The sequence below is a fragment of the Dipodomys merriami genome, unplaced genomic scaffold (assembly GCF_024711535.1).
Source record: "Dipodomys merriami isolate MVZ:Mamm:240054 unplaced genomic scaffold, mDipMer1.0.p SCAF_13, whole genome shotgun sequence".
NCBI lineage: Eukaryota > Metazoa > Chordata > Mammalia > Rodentia > Heteromyidae > Dipodomys > Dipodomys merriami.
The window spans coordinates 16,011,699-16,030,707 of NW_027202604.1; the positions used below are offsets into that span (position 1 = coordinate 16,011,699).

General features: G+C 41.3%; 1 protein-coding gene across 5 annotated transcripts in view; it reads right to left on the reverse strand.

Moving 5' to 3' along the window:
- Positions 1-19,009, reverse strand: part of Nek10 (NIMA related kinase 10) — a 162,929-nt gene that overhangs the window by 96,488 nt on the left and 47,432 nt on the right. For all 5 annotated transcript variants that reach the window (XM_070018725.1, XM_070018722.1, XM_070018723.1 and 2 more), the window contains exons 19-23: positions 18,153-18,290; positions 15,553-15,598; positions 13,003-13,124; positions 12,766-12,868; positions 7,539-7,614 (exon numbers count right to left, since the gene is read on the reverse strand). In XM_070018725.1, coding sequence (XP_069874826.1) covers positions 7,539-7,614; positions 12,766-12,868; positions 13,003-13,124; positions 15,553-15,598; positions 18,153-18,290 — 485 coding nt within the window. The remainder of the gene's footprint in view (positions 1-7,538; positions 7,615-12,765; positions 12,869-13,002; positions 13,125-15,552; positions 15,599-18,152; positions 18,291-19,009) is intronic.

Genomic DNA, 19,009 nt, shown 5'->3' on the forward strand with positions numbered 1-19,009 from the left:
TTTGTAGTTTGCAGGGGAACCTCCATACTAAGTGACATCCCCATCAATAGGATGAAAGTTCCTTTTGAGACTGCACCCTGACCAGTATTTGTTGTTGTATTATTTCTTGAACAGTTGCCATTCTGATTGGAGATGGAATCCCAACATAGATTTGACTCATGTTTTCTTTGTGGCAAAGGATGTTGAACATTTCTTTATATATTTGTTATCCATTAGTACTTTTAATTTCTTTCAGACTCTCCTGCCTTGGCTGGCTTCGAACCTGAATGCTCAGATCTCAGCCTCCTGAGTAGCTAGGATTACAGGTGTGAGCCATTGGCCCCCAGCTCTTATTACTTTTTTTTTCTATTTTTGTCAGTTGTGGGTCTTGAACTCTGGGCCTGGGCGCTGTCCCTCAGCTCTTCAGCTCAAGGCTAGCACTCTACCACGTGAGCCACAGCGTCACTTCCGGTTTTTTCTGCTTATGTGGTGCTGAGGAATCAAACCCAAGACCTCATGCATGCAAGGCAAGAGCTCTACCACTGAGCCAATATTCTAGCCCCAGCTCTTATTACTTTTGAGAACTGTTCAAATTATTTCCCCATTTATTACTCTGGTATGTAACTTGTTGAGATTTTTACATATTCTGGATATTAATCTTTTGTTGAATGAACAACTGTCACAGACTTTCCTTCATTCTGTTGGCTGTTTTCACTTGTCATTTTTTTCCTTTGCTGTGAAGAAGCGTTCTAATTTGATGCTGTTATTGTTCAAATAGGATGTCACATTTTTGCTCAGGGTCAGCGTAGGACCACAATCTTCCTCTCTACAGCCTCCTATATAGCAAGGGTTATAAACACATGCCACTGCACTCGTTTATCATTGAAATGGTGTCTTGCTAATATTTTTTCCCAGTCTGGCCTCATATCCTAATCTCCACCTCCAGAGTAGCTGGTATTATAGGAGAGAACCACCATGCCTGGCTATTATGTCGGCTTTTCACAATATTTATTCTGTAAATCCATGAAGCGGGGAGCAGTGTTTCCATCTTCTAGTGTCTTCTGTTTCTTTTTTCCATGTTTGCTTCCTTAAAGTTAGTCTTAGGTGTTTTTTGTTTTGTTTTGGTTTGGTTTGGTTTGGTTTTGCTTTTTGGTCCTTTGTGGGGGCTTGAACTCTGGGCTTGGGCGCTGTCCCTGCACTCGCCAGCTCAAGGCAAGTGCTCTACCACTTGAGCCACAGCACCACTTCTGGTTTTCTGGTGGTTTATTGGAGACAAGAGTCTCACAGACTTTCCTGCCGGGCTGGCTTTGAACTGCAAGCCTCAGATCTTAGCCTCTTGAGTAGCTAGGATTACAAGTGTGAGCCACTGGCGCCTGGCTTGGGTATTTTATTTTCAAATAAATATGAATGGATTAGTTCCCTGATTCCATTCTCAGCATGTTTGTTCTTGGTATATAGAAAAGATACTGGGTTTTATATGTTGATTTTATTCCCTACTGCAAAATATTTATTGCAGCTCAAAGTATTCTGGTGTAGTCTTTTAGGATCTTTTAAGTTCAGGTCTGCAAATATAGATAATTTGACTTTTTTCTTTTTCTATTTCTACCTCGTTTCTTTTTTTCTTTTTTGTTGCTTTTTTGTTTGTTTAGGGTTTTTTTTTTTTTGCTGTATTACTCTGGAAAACATTCAAGCACTCTATTGAAACAGAGTGGAGAAAACAGAAACCTTGTCTCATTTATGAATTCACAGAGGATGGTTTCAGTTTTTGTCATTTAATATGATGCTGGCTATGTAATTAGAAATTAATAGCAATTTTATGTTGAGATGTGTTCCTTCTTTTCCTCTTATTATGAAGGGATGTTGAGTTTTTCCAAAGGTTTTTCTGCATCTATGGAGATGAGATGATTATATAACTGTTTATGTGCTGTATTACATTTATTGATTTGTGCATCTTCAGCCAGTCTTGTATTTCTGTAATGACACCAACTTGATTGTGGCATATGAAATGTTTTCAGTGTGTGCTGAAATTAGTTTGCCAACATTTTTACTAAGAATTTTTGTGTCTAAGTTTGTCACAGAAATTGCTCTATAGCTTTTTGTTGTTGTTATGTCCTATCTGATTTTGGCATCAGGATAGTACTGAATTCACAAAATGAGTTTGGTACTGTCCTTCCAGTTCAGAAATAGTTCTTAAAAGGTCCTGTCAATTCAACCATGACTGTGTTTGGTCCTGAGCTTTTATTTGTTGGGAGACAGTTTATTATTGCTTCAATCTCAAGGGTTATTATAGACCTCTCAAGTTTTTTATATCCTCTTAATTCTATTTTGGTTGGTCAGATGTAAATGGTTGTATTAAAATAGAAAATCTACATGTTTTGATTAGAGAGAAAAAGACCGTTTGCATTTGGAAGTATTATTGAGAGGTATTTGCTAATTCCTGTGATTTTGCTGGGTCTTTTGGGGTTTGATTCGAGTATTACTTATCACTCCCCTCATTTGTTCCAGGGGTTTGCTGGATTGCAGAGTATAAACTGATTCTTTCTTAAGTCTCATGTGCACATCGATTCCTCTCATGACATTTATTCTTTCCTGAGCTCTTCTGTTTGTGACTTCATTTCTTTGAGTATCTTCTGCAATGCTGGCTTAGCAGTCATGAACCTCTTAGCAGTCATGAAGCTCTTCATTTATCCATCAACTTTGAAGGATAACTTTACTGAATATAGTCATCTTGATCGGCAGTTATTTACTCTCAGCATTTGAAATGTATTGTTCTGTACTTTCTTGGATTTTAGGGTTTCAGCTGAGCCATCTGAGGTGATTCCAATGTGCTTGTCTTTGTATGTATGTCAGCATTTTTCTCTTAATCTTTCAAGTCTTTCAAGTCTTATTTAAGTTTTCTGGGCTAGACAATCAACTAAAATGTGTCCTAAAGAGGTTCGTTTCTGGTGTGTATTTGTGGTTGCAAATGCCATATTTTCCCCAAAATTTGGAAAATGTTCTATAATTCTATCCAATAGATTGTTTTATGCCTGTAGTTTGTATCAGATTTTGTCTGTCTTCTAGGGTTCTTCAAAGATTGTGGCCATGCTTGTTTTATTCCTTATTGCTTTCTGTGTATAACATTTCCTCAATCTTCAATTTCTGATGTCTCTGAGTCCTGGTGATGCTTTCTGCTGTGTTTTTGTTTGATTTATTGAGCTTTTCATTTCCAGCTTTTCTGCTCTGGCTTGTGATTGGCACTCTCCACCCAAGTAGATTTCTGTCTATACATTTGAGTCCCAGATCCAGCTCAGGTCCCCACATCCACACACATTCTTGGGATGGTTGTTTGCTTGGCCAATGATGGAGGGAAGGTTTGGGCTGTTAAAAGATATAAAACTGAATAATCCTCGGCTCTCCCCAGCTGAGGGGTAAATCTTTAAGATCTCTCCTGAGATGATGTCAACCAAGCTGAGGAATGCTGGGGGTCCCTTCTCCAGCATCTGCTTGCTGGAACACACCAATCACCTGACTTACATTTTATTCATTTGTAGAGTGACAGCTGCTTGTACTCAGCTTTGTGTTATGGGCTCTCTCAAGGAGGCTTACCTATTCCCTTTTGCCTAAAGGTCCATTGTAGGGACTGTCCCTCTTCCCTACAATTTTGCTTAGCATTCTGTGCTAAGGCCATTTTTCTGTTCCCTGTCTGTTGTTTACTGCTACCATCCTTGGCCTTTCCACGTCACCAACCTCTCTCTAGAGCCACATAACTGAGGTTTGTGTTCAGATTTGCAGAAAGGCAGAAAAGTGTTGGGTGTCTCTATTTTGGTCCCTAATCTTCTTATGTCTCCTAATCATTTATTATGTTAAACTTGTACTTCTCACACAGTGTTATTCCTCTCTCCTGATTAGACTGTGATGCCATGCATTATTCTGAGAAGATTTGGGGCTGATGCACCTTGGATTCGTGTTTAAAATATGCTAATTCTTGCTCCACAGGTTTTGGATTCTGAAGTCTCTCTCTGGATTCAGTCTCTCTCTGAATGCAGTAGAGTACTACATCAGAACTTTCTTTAAAATATGGCCATGAATTCTGTGTGCCTTCTTCTACCTAGAGGCAAATGGACTTTCCTATCCCTTGAACTTAGGTCGGCTTTAATTTGCTTTTGACAATAGACTATAGCAAGAGAGAAGGCAAGTGACATTCATAGATAGCCCTTAGGTGGTGATGGCTTTCACTCTTCCCAATTGCAATTCTATTCCAACACTGTCATTGCAAATGACGCCACTTGAGGAGATGGAGGGGCCCCCGGTCAAACCTCACCACCAGCTGCCAGGTACGTCAAGCTGTCAGCCACCTGGGGCCTACCAACTGAGTCCAAAATTGAGTACGTTTATGTACCTGTTGGGCCCACTACAGAATGAGTCCACTCACTGTTGCTGCTCTAAGCAAATATCTTTGGGGATGGATGATTATGTAACAGATAATGACCCCTCCTCATGATCAAGTAATTCTGCTAATTTCTTTACTGCCCAATAAATTCATTTGAGGAAAATACTTCAGAACAACTTCTTCTGACAGACTCCCTCCAATCACAGAAGCACAAGGTAAAGGAGAAACTGCTTCTTTATTGCTTGTCTCATAGCTCCTTCCTGGAGGAAATACGGGGCTATATGCACAGAGTGGCTTAAGTAGCATATTTAAAATGGAAAACTGAAGACATAAAATAAGCATGAAGAAACAAGTCCAATGTTAACAGACTCCAATCAACTTACAGAGTCCATTGAAAGGCAAGGAAGGCTGGGTGCCAGTGGCAAATGCCTATAATCCTAGCTACTCAGGAAGCTGAGATCTGAGGATTGTCATTGGATGCCAGCCCAGGCAGGAAAGTCCATGAGACTTTTATCTCCCGTTTAACTACCAAAAACCAAATGTGGGGCTGTGGCTTAAAGTGGTAGAGTGCTAGCCTTGAGCAAAAGAAGCTCAGGGACAGAACTTGAGTTCAAGCCCAGGACTCAAATGAAGAGGAGGAGGAAGAGAAGGAGGAAGAGGAGGAAGAAGAGGAGGAGGAAGAGAAGGAGGAAGAGAAGGAGGAGAAAGAGGAGGAGGAGGAGGAGGAGGAGGAAGTATCGGCTGAGTACAAGTAGTGCATACCTATAATCCTAGCTATTCAGGAGGCTAAGATTTAATTATTGCTGTTCAAAGCCAGACAAAGCAGGAAAGTCTGTGAGACCTTTATCTACAGTTAACCACAAAAAAAGCCAGAAATAAATACCAGTTATGCACAAACTGTAGCAGAAAAACAGGAGAGGTGGCAACATTTCTTAACTTGTTTCATAAAGTATCCATGCCTCTGATATCAAAGCCAGGTAAAAATATTTCAGCATAAGCAAACTTCAAAACCATGTTTTCCCTGAACTCAATATAATACTGAGGAAAAGACAAAAGTAGATAAATCTAGTGGCATATAAAAAAAAGAATAATACAAAATGATTAAATAGGGTTTATGCCAGAAATATAAAGCTGAGTTAACATTTAAAACTTATTGGCTGAGTGGCAGTGGCTCATGCCTGAAATCCTAGCTTCAGGGGGCTAAGATCTGAGGGTTACAGCCCAAAGCCAGCCCACACAGGAAAGTCTATGAGACTGTAATCTCCAAGTAACATCAAAAAGCCAAAAGTGGAGGTGTGGCTCAAGTAGTAGAGCCCTAGTCTTGAGAGATAAAAAAAAAAAAGAAGGGAAAAAAGAAAAAGGAAAAGACAAGGGCTCTGACTGATACAATCAATTACCAGAGAGCTCCCTTTTGAGCTTCGCATGCTGTGGGGAGTTTAGCTCAAATCAGACTCTAACAATGTTTTAATGCATGTGACATGACATATCTATTATCAGGCTTTAATCTTGGGTAAGCCAGTGTGTAACATTGCTGGGGAACACACACTGAAAATGGGGTACATCTGAACTCTACACTGTCAGCTGGTTTTCATTCCATCACACACTTCCTAGGGTACCAGTAGATTCAAAGGCACTTAATGCTGAAAGTATAGAAGCCACAAAATATTCTTAATGTGGATTTTTTTTCTTCTCCCCTAACCCCAGAACGTTTCCTTTATAATTTAAAATGTATCTCTGAGTATTATCAAAACTGCTATCAGTATTAAGTGTTAGAAGATGAGAAAAGCATCTGGGCACCATTGGCTCACGCCTGTCATCCTAGCTACTCAGGAGGCTGAGATCTGAGGATTAAGGTTCAAAGCCAACCCTGGGCAAGAAAGCCCATGAGCCTCTTATCTCCAATTAACTACCAGGAAACCGGAAGTTGTGCTGTGGCTCACGTGGTAGAGCGCTTGCCTTGAGCTAAAGACCTGAGGGACAGCGCCCAGGCCCAGAGTTCAAGACCCACAACTGACAAAAAAAGAGAGAGAGAAGCATAGCAGTTAGGAATACGTTATGCTTTTATTTTTTAGCAGTGCGGAGTCTGAACTCAGGGCCACCACCTGCTCTGTAGGCAGTGGCTCTGTAACTTGAACCATGCCCTCAGCCCTTTTTTGCTTTAGGTTGTTGTTGTTGCTGCTGCTGCTTTTAGATAGTATCTCATGGATTTGTCCAGGTTGGCCTCAGACACCAGTCCTCCTACCTAGGCCTCCCACATAGCTGAGATTATATATGTAACTACCACATTCCGCTTGTATGCTGATATGTGATCTTACTAACTTAGCCTTGAACCACAGTCCTCCTGATCTTTGCCGCCTGAATAGCTAGATTACAGGCCTACACTACTATACCTGGCCCCAGAAAATTGTTTAAACAAGAAGTTAAATAACAATAAAATTTGGCAAGTAGTAAATGTATGGATGAAGTCTATGTAGAGTGTATACATTCCAAAGAGCAAATCACAATACCCCCCGTCCTATGATTATAGGACAATATTTTACTTCTTGACACACCAGTCCAATCAACCAGTCATTGTGCGATTAGCATATATATATATATATATATATATATATATATACATGCATAACTATGTATGCCTATTTAACAATAAAAGATTAATAAGTGGTAGGCATATATATTTATATATGTCATATATGTCAATCATCATCATCATCTCATTCATGGAATAAATTTATTCAATACATAGTATTTTAACCAGGTACCAGGTTAGTGAGTAAGACCTTTTCTTTCCCTTGAATGTCTACAGGAAATATAAAAAGTAGATGCACACAAGTCAGGGTATTAAAATGTTCACAATGCCATGTTGGGAAATTGCCCTGGTCTATTCCAGGTTTATCCAACAACTATCACACAACTGCCAGGTGCCAGGGATTATTCCAATTTAGATATTGTAAACCTAGTCCTGAAAAGGGTTTAAGCTACCTCAGAAGAAAGATTTCTGCAGCTGCCATTTGAAACACACATGATGCTGCATAATTCTTTGGGGGAGGGGAAGGAATATATTACTTAGACTATTGAGGGAAACTTACCAAATGAAGCCTCTTTTTCCTTGAAAGCCAAGAACAGAAAGGAAAGCTAAACATAGTAAAAATATGATCTCTGACAGTCATCAAAGAATTATCCTTACCAGGAATACAAGATGGTCCCAACCACAGATGTGAGTTTACTGTTTTCTTGTTTCTGCTTTGCCAGGCCAAAGTCAGCTACAATTCACAAAACAAAGCAATGTGTGATGGTTATTCTCCAGAATTCACATTGTTCTCTCAAGTTTGACACTCCACAGTACAGCTATTACACTTGGCAGCATAGCTCTCCTCCCTCTCCCTCTCCCACTCTCTCTCTCCTATCCCTCCCCCCCACCCCCATTTGAACTCAGGGCCTTTGTGTGGCTAGGCAGGACCTCTAGCATGTGAGCCACATCTCTGACTTGGCATTGCCATTCTAAAGGTGAGAAACAAGCAACAAAAAGAACTAGTCTCTCTGGGGCTGGGAAGGTGGCTCAGTGGTAGAGCGCTTGCCTTGCATGCTCAAGACCCTGGGTTCGATTCCTCAGCACCACATAAGCAAAAAGAAAAAAGCCGGAAGTGGCGCTGTGGCTCAAGTGGTAGAGTGCTAGCCTTGAGCTGAAGAGCTGGGGGACAGCACCCAGGCCCAGAGTTCAGGTCCACGACCGGACCCAAAAAAAAAAAATAACAATAAATAAAAATTAAAAAAAAAAGAACTGGTCTCAAGTGAGTTCAGAATCTAACTATGGAAAAAGTTCAAGCTGGACTGAGATCTAAGGATTATGGTTCAAAGCCAGCCCAGGTAGGAAAGTCCATGAGACTCTTATCTCTAATTAACTACCCAAAACCCAGAAATGGTCCTGTGGCTTAAAGGGGTAAAGCACTAGCCTTGAGCACTAAAGCTCTGGGATAATGCCCAAACAAGCAAATTAAGATAAGCCCTCCATGGCTGGCTGGGACCCTGTGTTCTTACTCTGTCATTTATTGTCTCTGGATATCACTCAGCTGCTCTGGCCTTTTCCAAAATGTACTTGACACAAGGTGTTGCAAAGGGGCTACTCCAACATGACAACAGAGGAAAAGTACTTCAACTGCTGAACAGAGGTGAGGGATTCTGGACCTACAGAAAGAACTCAGCTCGTCCTAAGCATCTGTCATCACCCATAGGCCAGGAACTCTCAAATTCACAGCCAGACATAAGGTCCCAGCCTTGGTCTGGGATTTGGGCCTTCTGTCCTTTGAAGTAATAATAATGATGATGATGATGATGATGGTAACTTAATTCATTAAAAATTAGTTTAGAAGTGGAAAAGGACACAAGGAAAGTCGATGGAGGAGGTGGAATCCAACCGAAGTACATTATAGGAATGTACGCAAGTGCCCCATTGAAACCTTGTTGGACAATTCATATATGCCAATTAAAAAGAATAAGAATAAATCTGACTGAAAAAATGAAGCGAAAGGAGTCCACTCGCTGTTCGGTCCTCCGAGCTAGCCTGTCAAGGCAGGTGCCGGCCATCTTCTGTGTTTTCTGGGCCTGAAGTTGCTGCCTTTTCTCTTTAAGCAATTTCCAGTCCCTGTCCAGCTCTTGTGCTCAAATCTCCCTTCTGATCTCTACAACTGCAGTCTCAGTGTTCTGGAAGCCCAGGCTCCCCTGCTCCTAAAAGGCTTTTCCTTCTAGTCCATTCCACTGGGCACTCTGCAGTGGACACCCCCCCCACCCTGCCTTCATTACAGCAGATCCCCAAAGAAGCATAACAAGGTCTCCTGATGGCTTTTTTCTTTCGGTAAATAGATTTTCCAGGTGCCTCATCTCCCTTTAAGATTGCCATTAATACATTCAGTTGTCTAACACCAAAGATTTAGGTTCTAGGCAGGAAAGCTAAGACAATAACCAGGTTAGAAGCCAACTGTATTGACACACACCTTAGGAAGTAGTGGCACAAAGAAATATTAAGTGAAAATTTATGTAATTATAAAAAATTATACATAATCATGGTAAAAAAATATATATACAGCTTGATAACCTCTCTAAGGGACAGGCAGACATATGAGTTACACGGGGGGTGGGGGGGACACTGATGAATAAAAGATTGATAAATAGTAACTGAGTTAATCATTTCAGGATGAGAAAAATTATCTAGGTAGCCAGGAGCCCATGGCTCATGCCTGTAGTCCAAGCTACTTAAGTGGCTAAGATTTGAGGGTGGCGGTTTGACATCAGACTGGGCAGGAAAGTGTGAGATTCTTATCTCTAATTAACCACCAAAAAGCCAGAAATGGAACTGTCATTCAAATGGTAGAGTGTCAGCATTGAGCATAAAAAACTAAGGGACAAGTTGGGTGCTGGTGGCTCACGCCTGTAATCCTAGCTACTCAGGAGGTGGAGATCTGAGGATCACAGTTCAAAGCCAGCCTGGACAAGAAAGTCCGTGAGCCTCTTATCTCCAATTAACCACCAGAAAACCAGAAGTGGTGCTGTAGCTCAAGTGGTGGAGCTCGCGCCTTAAGCTGAAGAGCTCAGGGACAGAGCCCAGGCCCAGAGTTCAAGCCCCACGACCGACAAAAAAAAAAAAAAAAAAAAAATAGCTAGGATAAGAAAAGACCTCCAGGAAAATAAACCTGTATATGCAAAAGCCCTGTGGTCAAATGAACACGATCCATTGAAGAAATGAGAGGAGGACAGTATTGCAGAGTGTAGGGAACAGGTGGTATTGCCAGACCACGCAAAACCCTGCCACCATGTTCACACGGCTCATCTCTGACTTGCCCAACTTAAAATCCCCACTCCAAACAAGCTGTCTGACCTCACTCAACTGTGTCAGTATCTGCAAGGTACGGGGCGACATAGTGGACGGACACACTTCTATCCCATAATAAACACTCCACAGCTCCAGTGAGAAGCGGTGCTCCTTTCCTCCAAAGCAGAGCTCAAATGCAAACAGGGAACACTTTTGACAACTTCGAGGAGCCAGCAGTCAAAAATCCCTCTAATGTCAGGTGATGACAATACTGCAGAGCAGGCCAGAGGAGGAGCGGCACCCTGCCACACCAGCTCCTTCTGCAGCTTTGCTGTTTCCCCACTGGCTCCATTCTGGGTATCCATGGCAACAGGATCATCAGAAACATCATCTCCACAGGACTCCAAGAAAAATGCTCAGACTTCTCCCAATACAGCTCCGTGCCATCAAGGCTTCCTCCTGGAGGATTGCTCACATTTCTCATCTCCACCCTTGACTTCCTTCCAGACCTTCCCACAGGTGAAGTCAAGTGATTTTTGGGTGGGTTATTTTTGGTGATCATATTGTTTGTAATTTCACAAATGGCAGCTTACTGAGTCTGTTATGGAATTTCCCGAAACAGGCAAAGGGGTCTGGAGCAACAGGAAGCCCTTCCAGAGCTATGCCGCTTTCCCTATTCTGCAGCCTCCAAACCCAGTGCAGACACAACCCTAACCCGAGGCTGCTCTCAGGTTATTAAGTGGGTATTTCCTCACTTAACTGGCGGGGAGCTTTGGGGTAGAAAAAGTGAACACTTTCTGGCTTCTGGATCATTCCATGTCTGGGGAACACAAACACCACCACTTTCTAGGACATCTGTCAGAATTCTTGGGCTCTGCAATGATCCCTCAGGCCTTTGAGAAAAGCTACATCAAATGAACCGTGTCCTTAGCATTACTACTGCAGCACAGTCAGGTATCACCGCACAGATCAACACACATATGAGCCAGGCTCCAGCGATCCTCGCTACGCCTGCAATTCTAGCTACTCCAGAGGCTGAGATCTGAGGATCATGATTCACTCTTATCTCCAATTAACCACCAACAAGGTCAAAGTGAAGCTGTGACTCAAGTGATAGAGCACTAGCCTTGAGCACAAAAGCTCAGGCATAGTACTCAGGCTCTGAATTTAAGCCCCAGAATCAACACACACACACACACACACACACACACACACACACACACACACACACACACACTGACCTCATGAATCATACACACAAGCCCACGTCCAAAACCATCATTTATAATTTACTGCCATTTGTGTCTTCTTTTCTATCTCTTTTGTTTGGTATCAGAAAAGGCAAGGAAAGAGGAAAGTTTTACATTTGAATGTGGATACTGGAAAGGCCAAGAAATATGAATCGGTGGGCTTGAGGGAGAGTTCATTTCACTCAGTTCCTTCTGGCCATTTTGTAGGGTCGAGACACCGTGTGGATGTCACGTGGCCGTGGCATGGGTGGGCGAGGACTCTGTGACAGAGTCCGGGTCTCCTCCCTTGTAGGAAGTCTGCACGTAAGTGCAGAAGTGAGACCTGAACAGGTGTCTGGCCATACTTAGACACTAGGAATAGACAGCATTTGAAAAATCACACATATAAATAGGTAAACACATATAAGCATGTAAAATCACACATATAAATGCTTCCTAACTGGAGGAAGCGTCAGCCAGCATGTTTATTACAAATAATTGCAAGTCAATCTCAACATTTAATGCACCTACATTGAGGAAAAGGGGAAAGGAAAGAAACATTTTGTTTCCCCAAGTTTTCTTTTTTTCTTTTCAGGTCTCATTTTTCAATGAACTTTGTCCCATGTATTTCAAACAAGGCTGGTGCTTCTTTTCTGGAAGGAAGTAGACCTTCAAGTCCAGGAAAAGAAAAAAAAAACATGATAGTGCTGCCCCCTTGTGGTAGCACACTTTACAACCCCCTCAGCTGGCCTGGTTTATGGGCTTGAAGAATTGCAGCTGTACTTCAGACTCCCAAAACATAGGAATTTTATGGACTTACTCTCAGTTTTACACACTTATTTCATGCTGTAAGCTTTTAATTTAACCATAATCCCTTTTGAAATGACCACATTTTATCAATAGTGCTAGATACTGAAAACTATTCAGCACTACCATATCCAAAGTTTTTTTTTAAAGAATGATATAAAAAATCTCAGTGAATTACCTTCCTACTCATAAAACCATTTTATACTTATTTTAAAATGAAGGTATCACACTTAGGTCATACAAATGCCTTAGAGGAAAAGACCTAGTCAAGGCAGTGGATAAAGAAAATATCCTTTAAGTTTCCACATAAAAACATTCATAGAGCCAGGGGCACTGGTGGCTCACATCTGTAATCCCAGCTACCCAGGAGGCTGAGATCTAAGGATCACAGTTTGAAGCCACCCTGAGCAAACCAACTTGAGACTCTTGTCTTTAATTAACCAGTAAAAAGCCAGAACTGGAGAAGGGGCTTAAAGTGCACCAGCCTTATGTGAAAAAGGTAAACAAGAGCATGAGGCCCTGAGTTCAAATCCCAATATCAGCACAGAAAAAAAAATGACTTCTCTACTTACTAACGGTTACTTTGTCCTTATCCCCCAACATAATGTTGTTTGGTGTCAGATCTCTATGGACAATCCTCTTCTCCTTGTGTAAATACCGAAGTGCTAAACACAGCTTGAAAGAAGAAGAAAAATCAAAGTTTATTGCCTCTAATATATGTGTAACCAATTGTGACCATCATACCTCTTTAAGAGATCAGCTGAGAACTTGACTAGATTATGAAAAGCTGGATGGAGACAAAAGCATACCTGTATAAATATTTTCCATAGCCTTTCTTCGGTGAAATGGTGTTGTTTCTCCTTCAAAGAACTGAAATGCTCCCCCAGGGGGACTCCTTCAATAAGCTCCATAACTATATATAATCTGTCATCTATGGAAAACACACAAGACAGGTCAGAGAAATACATTTAATATAGAATCAAGATAGTTTATAAATTACTCTGAGTTCTCAATGTGTTTGTAGAGAACAACAGTGAAGAGTTAGAAATTTGATACCCTGGAGGTCACTCAACCCAGAAGTGGGAGCGGGGTGCAGGGGTCTTGGGACAATCAGAGCCCAGAAACAATTGCTCCTGAGTATAGGAAGCTTTTAAGTTTATTCTGGCAAATGTCACTACAAAATGGAATGACTGGAAGTTACCAAAGAGAACAAGCAAATGTCCCAAGTTGAAGGATTGAAGAGCATGCAAACCTACCTTTCTGCTGTCATATCTGTGTGTGTGTGTGTGCGCTCGTAAACACACACACACACACACACACACACACACACACACACACACACACACACACACACACACACGAGCATCCTGGTACTGGGGCTCAAACTTGGGGCCTCACATTCTCGTTTGGCTTTTTTTGCACAACGCTGGAATTTTTCCACTTGAGCAACACCTCCAGTTCCAGCTTTTGCTGGATAATTGGAGATAACAGTCCTCTGGACTTGCCTGCCTGGGATGGCTTTGAACCACAATCCTCAGGTCTCAGACTCCTGAGTAGCTAGGATTACAGGCGTGAGCCATCAGTGGCTGGTCCCACCTTTCCTCTTGACAGCCTAAAATGTACCCTCAGATTAAATCAGATATTCAGAAAACTGCATCTTAAATTATATTTTTATAGTAGGACCTTATGGGAATTTACTCTGGAATCACGCTATAATCTTATAATGACACAGTTGGAAATTCCACCCCTGGGAGAAAATTCCTTGTTCCTCAAGAAAAGCCGAGTTTGTCCTGGTTTTTACCTTTTGGACTCGGGGACTCTTGTTAACTGATTGTGTTTCTTTTCAATGGATGCCAAGAAAAATAAACCAAAATTCTTTTCCTCTCCTAAAAGCAGTATGAAATTATTAACAGTGGTTTGCAGTAGGGGTGTTTTGTGACATTTAGATGTGCATAAAATAGATAGGCATATGATATTTACAAAAGACAGAATCCACTACTGAACAGCTTTTCATAAGCACAGAGGCTAGTAGCCATGATACTGCACAATCTATATATTATAATATATAATGATTATTCTCCTATATATAGACATTTTATATTTTTCATAATTCTTGGCAACATATCTATATGCTAAGCTGACGCATAACTCTAGATGTCATTTTCTTACCTTATATTCCTCTCTATTACAAATTCCGATTCTCTTCTAGCATACTTTACATATTTTAAATTACCTCGGATGATTTTGGAGACTTCCAGGTTGTAAACAAATGTTCTTTGGTTTTTTATAGTAAGACAAGTTGTGCGGTATGGTCAATGCTTTGCACACTAACAACTAATAGCTAGGGATGGGGTGGAAGGGAAAAGGCAAAACCACACCAAATGCAAAACACAAAATGTTTCTAAAGGATCGCTCTGACATGAGGAACCCCCAACAATGACCGTCATGTATGTCTTTAAATGGAGATGTTTTGAAGTTCCATACATGTCGCAGATCAGACTTTACCCAGGCTTATTCCCTTCTACAGTTCTGTTTGTGCAAATTATGTGACTAAACGTTGCTTTATATCCCCTGGTTTTGGTTTTGACTCAGGTTTTTTTTGCACTTTTAAGAACCTGAATCTGCCTGTATAATCAGCCGGGGCTCCACCGCCACCTGGTGGCATGTACTTGAACTTCATGCAAAAGAAATCAAGGTGAGTCCACTCTAATTTGTTTGGAAGTATCATCTGATTCCACAATGTATTAACAATTTTTCATAAAGAAACCATAATCATTGAGCATAGTTTCCTTTTCTCTTGATCTAAATATGTGTGCTTTTTGTATATAGGAAACGTAGCACAAGTGATTTTTATTTAGTAGCTCTTTCACTAAGGAAATCTACATATTGTGTAACATCTTCAGGTCATTGATCATAACAGAGCCTCACAGGCCAAGAAAGTGATGCCTTCTTTTCCTCCACTGATTAAATTTAAAGCAAACAACTTAGAGGGTATATTTTGTGACACTCTAATGTAAACCTATGTAAGAAACAAAGAAGTTTTTCCTTAAGTAGAAATATTAGCCAGGTGCTGGTGGCTCACAGCTGTAATTCTAGCTACTCAGGAGGCTGATATCTGAGGATTGTGGTTCAAAGCCATCTTAGGAAGGAAAGTCCATGGGACTCTTATCTCCAATTAATTATCAAAAAAAAACAAAAATCCAGAATCAGAGCTGTAGCACAAGAGGCAAAGCACTATTGTCAAGCTGAAAAAGCTCAGGGACAGCACTCGGCCCTAGGTACAATCTAAGTTCAAGCCCCAGGACTAGCACAAGTATAAAGAAAAAGATAAAAGAAATCCCACTGAAACTCATACTTACTTTCCAGGAATGTCTTGTAATAACGAACAACATTGGGGTGATAGAGCTATGAGGAAATAAATAACATTCATTATATTGCACCAAAATCAAAACTGTCTCTATAGTGCATTCATTTGAATTTCTATACACTTTTAAAACTAAGAATTCCAGGGCTGGGGGCACAGCTCAGATGGTAGGCACTTGTCTAGGAAGTCTCAACCTGAAACTGTAAAACAAAATTTAAAACTGTGTTGTATCACCTATCTGAATGAACATAGAGAACTGGAGAACAAAGATTCTATTTAGTACTCTGCCCAACACAGACTTCATAAAGGCCAAAACCGACACGAAGTTGTCTATGTTGAATACATAGCTTTACTGCTCTTTGTCTCTTTCTACTGCCTCACTACCTGTAAATACTGTCTGTGTCTGCTCACGCTACTTCTGCCTTCCTTTGCTCTCCATGATGATGAGCAGGAAGCTGAAATCCTCTGAGGAGCAACTACTAGTTGACAAGATGCTCCTCCTTACAGCCAAACTTTAGTCTGGCTCCCGTTCCCTTGTGCTGGCTCAGCCTTGTGCTTGGTTTGCTTGCGTTTTAGCAAGGACCCTGCTACGCCGTTTACCTCTTCCTATCCAGTCAAGGGCCTTCCCCGCTCTTGGCAATTCCCCATCCACCCGTGCCCTCTCACCGGGGCCCCTGGATATCGGCTGCTCACCCAGTCCTTGTGGAATTCGGAGTTGCATTCAGTCTGTCTATTGCAACATGCTAACTCCTGTTGCAACAGCTCTAAATAAAGTCTTCCTGCCATTTTTTTTAAGTGCCTGGCAATTTCTCCCAACTGTTTCCTTAAAGATATGAATGGATGAGTCTTTCCTACAAATGAAAATTACTAAAATGTATTGTGATTAGCTATTTTATAATGCAACTTGAAGTTGAAATGCCTCGGATTTCAGAAGAATGACCATTATTTGGGGTTTTCTTCCTGCTCTTTTGAGGGAGAAACTGCTCATTGTCCACCAAAAGCCTGCTCTCTTGGCAGTGGACATGGCTTGCTGATCAAAAGTCACTTCTCAGTCTGTCCCTTGGCTCTGGAGGCTGAGTGTGAGGGAAACGTGTGAACCCTCAGCTCTGGGCAGTGTTCCCCCTAATTTTCCCTCCGTGGCCATGAACACGTGTGTCTATGCACAGTCCAACCCAAGATGGCCCCGGAGCTAGCACAGTCCGTAGAGGGCTATGTGGAGCAGAGAGAAAACAGAGCATCTGCTCTCAGATCATCACACGAAGGCAGGGCCCTGCCCTGTCGGGTTCTTCTTTAAGCCCCTGTGTTCTGCGTCCTCTGAGTCACCACAAATCCATTCTCACAATCTAGCTCCATGTTGAGGGATTCTGGAGTCCACACGGCCCTGCTGGAACCTGCTTTTCTTACAAGAGACCAGCAGCCTCGTCGGCGAGCAAGTGCCCATCGACTCTGAAACCATCATAGGGCACAGAGAACAACCCAACTGGCCCTGGACCTAGCACACTGTACAAAGGTACGGCTAGATTTGGGTCCAGTAAAGACCGGGGCTTTGTGCTAGAAGAAACTCTGGATAGATTTCCCTACTTCTGAGGAAATAACTTTGTTAAATCTAATTTATGAGTATATAAAAGTCACCTACAAAATCAACTATTAATGATGCAATTGACTCTAATGTATAAAATGGTTCAGGAGAGTGGGTTTGGGCAAATAAAGCGCACACCTGTGGTATTTCTTTTACACAGTGTCTGGGCTAGACACTGTGCGGATATGATGGCAGAGAATGAACAGCAAGGTCAGTGGCTCTCCAGGAGACTGCTCTCTATCAGCAGGGCTCTAGTGGCTCACGTCTGCAATCTTAGCTACTCAGGGAGCTGAGATTTGAAGATTATGGTTCTAAGTCCAGGAAGGAAAGTTCATGAGATTCTCATCTCCAATTAATGGCCAAAAAGTCAGCAGTGGAGCTAAAGCTCAAGTAGTAGAGTGCCAGTTTTGAGCAAAACAAAGCTAAGGGACAGCACCCAGGTGAGTTCAAACCCCACTACTCCTAGCAAAAACAAAGGGGGGGGATTACCCATAGCAGTTACAAAAACTGTGCTTTTAATGGTTTCTGGAAAACCAGAAAACAGTGTGCTTTTAGATCTCAAAAAGAAACCTATTTCTCTCTGATATGTCGATTCAACTTTTCCACACAAAATTGTGTAATGACAGCTAGTTGAGCTATTAGTATAATGTTCTGCTCATGTGAATAAATAATAACCCATCTTGAAAATGCACATTGTAAGCTGTATTTGAGGAATGTTAGCAGACTGGTTCCACTTCCAAAGTCAGGAAAGTCTTGGTCATATTCTTATATATGTCACTAAGTAACCAAACACTCTATAATATAATGAGCAAGAAATAGATGTGTTTGCAGAGAAGGCATTTCTATGGCTCTGTGTCAAGCCTTAGGAAAAATACTGGTAAAAATATGACTTCCCTATGCTCATTCCTGCACATTCCATTAGTTCCTAAGCAGCATGGAGAAAAATAGTAACAAACTCTATTTCAATGGCATTCACTTAAGGAAACCATCTTTAGAAACAAGAAAAAAACATTTACCTGCTCTTTAATTATTGTTAATTCAGAAACAATATTCTTTACACTGCTGTCTCGATCTTTTTTATCCTTTCCAAATGCTGGGTTATGCAAATTCACCTCTTTCATTGCTAAAAGATTTTGGCCACTCCGCTTTCTAACCTAAGGGAAGTAAAAGAAAAGGAGACAGGATGAGAGAGAAAAAGGTAAAAGGAGAATAGATTAACAAAAGTCACATGGCTGATCCAGGCACCAAAATAAGCCACAGCTTATTTACCTCAAAAATGTGTTAGGATAGAAAATAATTCTATTCTGACAGAGTTAATATGAATATATTTGTATGCGAGTATGTACTATCAGATAGAAATGGAATGTTTTCTAATAGCTCATCTGAAATATGTGATTTTAGATGTGTTATTTTCTGGGCCAGTTTGCAATATTTATTATGATTTTTTGCCTAAATACAGGAAAACTGATATGAATTAGAGAATTATCATGCATTGGGGACAAGATATTTGGGGTATTTTTGAGAGATTAAAGATGGTTTTTTTTGTTTTTTGGGGTTTTTGTTTGGTGCCAATCCTGGGGCTTGAACTCAGGGCCTGGGTTGCTGTCCCCAAGTTTCTTCAGCTCAGGGTTAGTGTTCTACCACTTGAGCCACAGCTCCACTTCTGGTTTTTCTGGTGGTTCATTGGAGATAAGAGTCTCACAAACATCCATGCCTAGATTGGCTTCAAACTGTGATCCTCAGATCTCAGCCTCCTGATTAGCTACACTTACAAGCATGAACCATCTATGCCCTGCCAGAGATGTCTTTTTAAAAAGTCAGCAGCCAATTAATTACTAGAGCGGACAGTAGGTCAAAGTCAGTGCAATTCTCT